Source organism: Parasteatoda tepidariorum, chromosome 5 (genome assembly GCF_043381705.1).
Source record: "Parasteatoda tepidariorum isolate YZ-2023 chromosome 5, CAS_Ptep_4.0, whole genome shotgun sequence".
Classification (NCBI taxonomy): Eukaryota; Metazoa; Arthropoda; class Arachnida; order Araneae; family Theridiidae; genus Parasteatoda; species Parasteatoda tepidariorum.
The window spans coordinates 23,561,622-23,571,408 of record NC_092208.1 but is presented as its reverse complement, the minus strand read 5'-3'; the positions used below and the strand labels follow the sequence as shown (position 1 = coordinate 23,571,408).

General features: G+C 29.7%; 1 protein-coding gene across 1 annotated transcript in view; it reads left to right on the top strand.

Annotated features, from left to right (window-relative positions):
* Positions 1-632: 632 nt before the first annotated feature.
* LOC107451322 (very long chain fatty acid elongase 7-like) overlaps positions 633-9,787 on the top strand; it is an 18,535-nt gene continuing 9,380 nt past the window's right edge. The window contains exons 1-5 of the mRNA XM_043050892.2: positions 633-905; positions 4,388-4,470; positions 5,799-5,986; positions 7,466-7,549; positions 9,634-9,693. Of these exons, the coding sequence (XP_042906826.1) occupies positions 4,431-4,470; positions 5,799-5,986; positions 7,466-7,549; positions 9,634-9,693 (372 nt within the window). The 5' untranslated portion in view covers positions 633-905; positions 4,388-4,430. The remainder of the gene's footprint in view (positions 906-4,387; positions 4,471-5,798; positions 5,987-7,465; positions 7,550-9,633; positions 9,694-9,787) is intronic.

Here is a 9,787-nt window from a genome sequence, read left to right as displayed (position 1 = left end):
TATTAGCATATTTGGTACCTATTAAAATTGCACGAATTACCAAAATACCAGTATTGCCTGTCTCCAAAATTAAATAAGCATCATTGGCATCAAAGGTAGTATGGAGATTTTACTCTTTCCTCCTAAACAAATTAGAATATTTTTTCCATTAATTTCGTACATAGAGTACTTCGCTTGTTTTTGAATTTTTATTTTAACTAATACGTACCAAAATCAATTATGCATATTTTGAATTCATAATAATTTGGCAAGTTTTTGCTTTTTTCATAAACAAACTGGTTCCATTAATTTTGCGTTTAACACAGCTTATTTTTTATTTTAATAAGTACTTGATAACAAAAATTAAGCATGATTGGCTTCAAAAATGGTAAATTTCTTTCTTTTTCTTCATCTCCCCCCACCCCAGTTGAGTATGAGGACATTTCTGGCCACGGCTTGTTATGCTTTTTTAAATCCTAATGACATCCTTTACGTTCACACCTAGTTTATAACCTCTGTACTTAATCACTCTTAAGATAGATTCACAGATATTCTTCATAATAAGGAAAACTCTTCATAGAAGGAAAATCTTCTTAATGAAGAAAGATGATCATTAAACAATCATAAACTAAGTGAATGTCGATTAACCAATCATATTGCTTTTGAAATATGAAGCGGTACCATCAATAAACATTTAATTTCATTTTATTAATATTTTACTTATTTCAAAATCATTTGATGATTTAATGATACGTTATCTATGTTAACTACTTGAATTTCTAGGACATGAAATTTACAAAAAAATTTCTTGATATTGAAGAAATCGTTAATGGGAAGGTTAATTAGAAAAACGCTAACAGAGTTGAAACCAATTGGTCTTTTTTTTTTCTTTTTGAAAGTAAGAAGTCCCATTTTCCGGTGTAAAGGTAAGAACATTTTTAGTAAACATCTTAATAATTTTAATGTGATGCGACAATTTGGCATTACATATGTATTTCCTATCTTTTTAAAAATATCCTTCATTACTTAAGCTTATTTTTATTAATAGAATTACATTTAAAAATAAATCAAAAACTTAATCTTTTTAAACGAACATAAAATATTTATTTCTTCTCTTCTAGATCAATGTAACGGATACTTTTTTTATTTCATTACTAATGCAGACATATTAATTCACTATCGCTTCTAATCGAAAACAAAAATCTATTTATAACTTTTTATTCTAATTTTCCAACGGCTAAATGTTTCGGTTGCATGGTTGTAATAATTCACATAAATTTGTTGGCGACTCGTGATCGCCAAGGTGTTTTTTTTTACATCCATGTTGATATGCTAGTTGGCTTTGTTTTGGCTATGGTATATTAGGAAAATTTCGACAGTGGCCACATCTTCATCCTAAATAAGAAATCCCTTAAAGGGATGAAATAATAATACTCTCTATTGAGAGATCATAAAGCCAGAACAACATTTCTGACCGTTAGAAAATTGAGACTGGGGAGGCCCCAAAGGGCTCCCAGCCTTCACAAATTTGTAATTAAAAGTGAATATATTTATTCTCAACGGACAGAGAAAGTATGGGTAGGAGATCCATAATTTGGCGATTTTTCCTAATATACCATAGCCAAAACAAAGCCAACTAGCATATCAACATGGATGTAAAAAAAACCACCTTGGCGATCACGAGTCGCCAACAAATTTATGTGAATTATTACAACCATGCAACCGAAACATTTAGCCGTTGGAAAATTAGAATAAAAAGTTATAAATAGATTTTTGTTTTCGATTAGAGGTGACAGTGAATTAATATGTCTGCATTAGTAATGAAATAAAAAAAGTATCCGTTACATTGATCTAGAAGAGAAGAAATAAATATTTTATGTTCGTTTAAAAAGATTAAGTTTTTGATTTATTTTTAAATGTAATTCTATTAATAAAAATAAGCTTAAGTAATGAAGGATATTTTTAAAAAGATAGGAAATACATATGTAATGCCAAATTGTGGCAAATTTTAATATTATATTTTTCTATTCTGTTGTATCGTCTGTTATTTTGGTAGCAAGAAAGTAAAAAAGTTTTTTTGGGAAGCTCATTTTCAGTTAGACTACGCGAGCTATGGGTTTTTAGTTTCATAAGTTAGTGATTTTTTCATTTGGTTTTCAATTAATTCATTCCATTGCCGTAATATTCTGCATATTAATTAAAAAAATAAGCATTTTTTTCATTACATTTTCTTTTGATTTACTTTACATTTAAATTCTCTTTATATTCATGCATTATTAGAAGCATTAGCAAATCCTCAAGTATTAATTCCAGGCTTCAAGCAACGTGATAATAAAAATTGCTGTCTGTCTTATTGCCTCGTAAATTGTAATTCGAAAGTAAAATAAATTTATATGTTTTTAAAGAGGTCATGAAAAACCATTCTTTTTCCATCATCAAAGTAAAATTAATAAAACTTGTGATAAATAAATAAGTTGTATTTAATTTTTTTAATGTACTTTATGCATAACTGTATTTTGTCAAAACATGTAATTAAAGTAGCGAATGCACAAAATTTCTATATATTAAAAAATCGTAAATGCGGCAACCACTGTGGTTTTCACCTTTACATTACATTTTGCTATTCTGTAAAAAAACTGTAAAATAAGAAACGTGAGACTATGAAGATGTGTACAAAAAATGTACAAGGTGTACGATGGAATAAAAAATTAACATTAGATAATGAGTTTGAGATTAATTCTCAGTTAAGCGTGTGGTTAAAAAAAATAATATGCGGGCTACTCTGCAGGCCGCTGGCATCTACAGAATTAAAATTTGATCTTCTTAAAGGGTCATTTTTATTATGAACTTGATCCGTGTTTTTTCAGATATTCAAATATTTTTGAAAGTTATTGCAGTTTCAAGTGCTTTTATGCTTTCTCACTTCTTTTTGCCGTACATTGCATTTCATTTTGCTTTCAAAAGCCATAAGACTTAGAAATTTATGTTGGGTGCGATGCTGGTCACGATGGTGTGTTGAAAATTATCCAAAAAGTGCGAAAAATAATATTTGATCAATGGCCTGCGAATTATCAACTGCTAAACTTGTACTAAAAAAAAAAGCGTGGTGATCTACAGCCCGTTGAAATTTGACTTGCTTTAAAGGCTATTTTTATTTATGAACTTAATACGAGTTTTTTTCGTTAGCTAATTTAGCCAATTTGCTCAAATGTAATTGTAATTTTAGTGAATTTTTCACTATATTCTTTACTATTTATCCATAGTGAAGAAAATACTGTTTCTCTCTCAAGCGTTTTTGCTTGATTTAATGTAAAAAAGTTACATAAAGAAATGGCTAAATAAAATGAAACAAAAAGAGACAGGAAGGTTAGATGTGTTCAGATTTAAATATTAACATCGATTTAGAAATTTTTAAAATTATAAAAGACGCAAGTGAGATAAAAGCCATTTCCAATTGGAACTCTTACATGATATAATGCTATGATTACATATTTTGTATTTTTAAGTATTCGTTTTTCAAGTACACTTGATTATTCAGGTAATCATTCATTTCATTATGATTTACATATTAAAAAATTTCTTACATCAAATTATAATAATTACATATTTTGTGAACAAGTGTACGCTTTTTTCCCTTTTAAAATATTAATATTGGAGGAAAAAAGCACTATGATGAATGAAAAACAACCACAGCGGTTGGTGATCAGCGTCTCATAGTGAATGCACAAAATTTCAAAGAAATATTAAAAAATTTCTTCTCGCACTAGGGGCTGTCTATAAATGATGTCATACATTTTCAATATTTTTGACCCTCTACTTCCTCTCTCCTTCTTTCTTTTTTTTTATATAACCGTCATTGAACAGCCGACCCAATTCTTGGGTTTGCGACTACTAATGTTCAACTCCGTAGCCTTGCAATTTTGAACCTAATCCAGAAGACAAGGGAACTCCTGGATCAAGTATTGGGTGATATTTGCTTTCGTGGAGGACTTTTTGGTGGAACTAACCCGCATTTGCGCTACATGGAGAGGATGACCACGAGAACCTCCCACGGTTAGCCTGATGGCAAGGGGACTCTAACCCATGATCCGTCAACCACTGAGGATATTTCACGTCAGCACTGTGGTCGGAGCAAGCCGGATGCGGGATTCGTATCGACCAGCCATCGCCGGGATCGAACCCCGGTTCACCTCATTGGAAGGCGAACATTCTATTCCCTGAGCCATCACGGCTCCCCTCTCTCCTTTGTCACATGGATCACACTTCACGGTAACTCCCTATACTATCAAGTTGTTTCTTCTCATTCCCGTCTGGCAAGTCTTGAAAACGGGCACCTGTTTTTGAGCGCTCGAAACATGTCGGCTGAAACATACAATCATAAAAAATACCTGTTTTCTCTTTGTTGCAGGATCACAGAAGAAAATTTTTTTTAGCTCTTCAAGTATTTTGTAATGATTTTAACAGATATTTACGACTTCCTCAGAGCTGAAGGTAAGTATTGATTAGTATATTAATACAATAATCCACCATTTTGTTTTACTATAGCCTCCAGAAGTTAAGGCAAACATATTTTAAGAATCTGACTTGAAAATGAATGATCTTAGAAACAAGAAATTAAGCGACATTGTTCACATAGCATTTCTTTTTTGAATGCGATATGCAAAACTTACTTAAATTCAAATACAAGCATGATTTACCACATAAAAGTACGTATTATAGAAAAGACATCCCAGAAAAATAGTGCATTACAGTTTTATGCAGAAATTTGTCGAATGTGTTTACCACTAACTGCAATTCACGAGAAGTATTAACTTTCTAAGCTCACAAATGAATTAAATTGTTTAAAATTTGCATTTGACATCACATTTAAATCTAATAAGTCAGGCATTTTCAATTGCAAAGCATCCTCCTAATATTTTTAAATTAGAATGTATTTTGAATTTTAAATACATTGCATGTTCAATCGTATTTTTTTTAAACTGGAAAGGAATTTTTCCAAAAGTCTAAAATTTAACTTAATATTAAAAAGCCGTAAATAGATTTTATGATTCACATCATGATTTCTAATATAGCCGATTTGGTTAAATAAAATGTTTCTATAAGTTGGGTTGATATTAAAAACATTTTTGGAATAAAATTTCCTATATACATCAGAAAACAAGATTAAGGAAATTTTTTTAAATGATATATTTGAAAAAAAAAATGCGTCTTACTATTGCATTTCGACAAGCACTTCATCAAATTATAGATTAACTGTGAATTAAAATATTGTGTAAAATTAATGTTTAAAATCCCTCCTGAACCACTATTTTTTTCTCTTCGAATTTCTTCTTCATGACTTTCATGGCTCAGCATTATTAAAAGTTATGCATCTAAAACAAACAACTTTAAGACGGGTGGAAACGTCCAGTGGCTGAGTAGTAACGCTTTGCTCTCCAGCGCCACAGGTCCTGGGTTCGATCCTCGGGCAGGGCAAGGTTTACTTAACCTTTCATCCCTTCAGTGGGTCGATAAATGAGTACCAAGAATGCTTGGGAGCTAAACACTGGAGGTTTAGCGTTCGGCTGACCAACTAACCGGAACATCTGCTTCTGCACCCCAGAGACAAAGGTCAAGAAAACTGAGATGGGCACAGTAGGCCTTGGTCCTCTATGGGCTGTCGCGCCACTAAGTTGAGTTGAGTTGACTTTCATGGCTCAGCATTATTAAAAGTTATGCATTTAAAACAAGCAACTATAAGACGGGTGGAAACTATGCTTTTTAGATTTTTCTAATTAAATGAATATACGATTAAGTATTAATGATTATATTCTTTATAGGGGATGTTAAAGAATCAATATTGGTTAAAAAACCCTGGATTACTTATTGCATATTGGTTACTTACGTTCTACTTGTGAAATGGATAATCCCTTTGTCAATGAGAAACAGAAGACCGTTAAGTTTAAGAAAAATTGTTATAACATACAATTTAATGTTATCTCTATTGAATGCTACTGCAACATTTTACGTAAGAAAATATTTGCTTCATTTTTTATATACATTTCATCAAGAATATTCTTTTATTTTTTTATCCTTTCTTTAAAAATTTCTCTCTCCCATATTATATGTATTATTGTATTTATATTTTTATTTTACGGGTGTGACCACCCCCTACACTACATATTAAAAATTCAATTACAGTTATGACGACAGTTCAAATAAGCGTTTTTTGTCATTATTAATGATTGCTGTACATTGTAAAAAAATTTGACGTATAATTGCTTGCATTTTTGGAGTGGAGGTAAACTAAGTACATTTATAGGTAAAGAACTTTACTTATCGTTCAAAAAGATTAAATAAATTTGACAAAACAATAATTGTTTGAAAGGATTAGTGCGAATATATTACTAAAATGAGCTTATTTTTTAAACGAAATATTTTTGTAATGAAGTAATAATATGATTCTGATGCGCATGAAAAAATGTGTTGTCAACAAACAAACAAACAAACAAACAAACAAACAAACAAACAAGCAAGCAAGCAAGCAAGCAAACAAACAAACAAAGAAACAAACAAACAAGCAAGCAAGCAAACAAACAAACAAGCTAGCAAACAAAGAAACAAAAATTTTTAAATAAGTGCATAAAACTGTAACTGCTGAAAAGTAGATAAAAAATATGACCTTCATGCACTGTAAATTAATTTTTAAATTACCTCAACATCAAAAATTGTGGCAGCTGTTCACAATTTTTTTACAGTGCATGTATTGTTATAACCGAATTTACGGACATAGGATCTATATATATAGAGAACATAGGATCTATATCTATATATATAGGATCTATAAATAGGATCGTATTAACCAGGAAAACTTTAAAAAGTGTTATGAGTTTGTTTGAATAAAATGATGGCAATCTAACCACTAAAATCATACCCTGGTAAATATTATTTCAAACATTTTCAAGTTGCGCAATAAAAAACCATTGTATATAGCTTAAACCTATCAGGAGTAATTGAATCTATAGTTTGTTAATGATCTAATAGGTGAAAATTGCAAACTAAACTATGTTTTAATGTATTTATTGCGGTCTGTGTTGCTTTTTAATAAGCATTAAAAACGTAATCATGCCTTTACACATTTTACTGATTATGGCGACACTGGTTCAAAAATTGAAACAGCTATCAGATCTTTGGTTCAATAAAGGCGACTAGTTCTTTTCTTTGGGCTAATCGTAATTTAATTATTTTTCCAATATTTACTTTGCTATTCCAAATTTTATGTCTTCATCTAGATACGTCTTTTAGTGAAAGTCATAGTTTAATTGATGACAGCAACAAACTATAAAATTACAAAATTGGGCAATTTCAAGAATCACTGCTTAAGTGGTTCACTGATAGCCACTTTCTAACACTTGTTTTAAAGCGTGCACACATAATATATTTCTTGATTATTTATTTAACGTATTTAGTATCTTACCTATTGCTTAATCCCATTTATTTATTTTAGTTGTTTAGCTATCTTAGAGACGTGTGGAAATACAGATGTGTGGTGCATTCTGGCCCAAGACATCTTTATCAGCTATATGCGCCGGTACAGTGTTTTGTTTTCTTAATTGTTTTTCAAAGAAATAATATTCCAAATTAAGATATGAAGGGTTAGCTTAAATAGATTATTCAGCTTTAAAAAGGCTGTTTATTTACTAGCATACGACGTAAAAAGACATTGGGTTAGTTCCATCAAAAAGCCCTCCATGAACTGTATTATGTCCCAATACTTGATCTAAGAGTTCCCTTGTCTTCTGGATTGGGTTCACGATTGCAAGACTGAGTTGAATATTGATAGTCGTTAACTCAGAATTGGGTCTGTTCTTCAACAATGGTTATAAAAGGAAATGCGCTTACCAAATTTTTGATATAATCCTGTTCATATCTTCATACTAATAATCCTGTTCTGTTAGAATTTGTTTCTGTAATAGGATTGAACGTATAAACGGAATTAGAACATCCTCGGTAAGCGTGCCAGGTTCAAAAAATGTATACATTGAATCTTTTTAACATATCAGACACTTGAGGAGTTCATCTTTCTACTTTGAATCCGTCTGTGTAGTACGTCATATACTTTTAAATAAGCATTACTTAGATATCAATTCAGGCTAACTTTGCACACAGAAATAATCTGGATTTCAATCTCAGAATTATATTACTATATATTTAGCTGGTTTCTGGGCTTTTGTGGGAAATGGTGTATCCTTACGTGTATTGTTCCTTACGTGTGTGTGTGCTGAGTGATTAATCGTAAATTATCGAGGTTTTTTGATTACTGAGACAACGATATTTTAAATACATTCTGTCGATATATCGTAAGTAAGATAAAAAAAATTTAAAATCGATATTTTTTTAATTATCATCATAATTATATTTAAAATATGCACTGCCAATATAGCGTGAAATACCATAAACATTGATAACGACAAATATCAACTGCAATAAAGATTGATTTAAAATAAATATCAAATTCATGATATAAATCAAAGAATATTGATCTAAGATAAGTGTAGAAAAATATAGACAACGATAAATATTGACACATGATAAATATTTCAAGTTATTGACCACTAAAATATTTTGATTCAATTCGAGAAAAACCTTCCGCGAATAAGAAAGAAGAAAATCATTTTTGTTTCATTTATTATAGTGTTTCAAAAGTTCAACAACATAGGTGTTCAAATATGCTTTGATTTCAGTTGGTTAAGTAAGCGATATAACAAGTATATTGGAGGATATACAAGAATCCGTCTTATTTTTCAATACAGTGATTTCAGTTAAATTTATAAATATGTATAAAAATTTATAATTTTAAAATATAACTTTTTTCTTTGAAAAAAGACTTTTCTGCTAAGTGTTGTTTTTTAGTTGTAAACAATTGTAGAGTGTGAATTTATGTAAATTTCTGTCTCATTAAAAGAAAAAAAACGTTCAGTACATATTTTATCCTATCTGGTGTTTAGTCATTTTTAAATTAGACGTGTGAAAAAAAACTGTAAATTGACTTTTGGAAGTCAATATATTTATGACTTGTATAAAAATTATTTATGCATCTTTTGAGTTGATTTAACTGTAATTGCAAGCATATCTGACCTTTTTCTGCTTTCGCAGCTTTTCCGTTTGGAATATTACCCACACAAGGTTTGCAATTATCCATAACTTCATAATAAACTTGCATAATATACATAAATGCATATTTTTCTTCGATTTCATGTATTGAATCACTTTCGGTTATTTGTTTATAGAATTACCAACTACATATATCGCATTACTATTTGATTGCTAATAATGAAAACTAATTGTATAAGTTTAATGTTTACTTCTTTAATTATTCACAATCCTTTTTTAAGACAAAGATTTGTTTAGATAAGCTTTACTGCTGTTAACTCTTGATTAAAATTATTATATTTTTTTTGCTGTTTAATTAAAATGCGACTATAATTAATAAATTAATTAGACGCCAAGAAATAAACTGAAATTCATGGCAGCCAAATTTCAGGTTTTCTTTGGAATGACTAGCAAATATTTCGTTTTTTTATGTGTTTTTATTTTATTATTTTGTAAATTTAATGCATATTTTGTTTCAAATTTATTTTGTTCCTTAAATTTTTTTTAAATATTTTTTTGCAGATAGGTTTACGTTTAATTTATTACGCTTGGTTACTCAAATATGTGGAGTTGCTGGACACGGTAATCTTTTATAAAATATTTTTCGAAATATAATCTAACATTAATTGTTATCTATAAATATATAAATAAAGAAGAATGTATATATATATATATA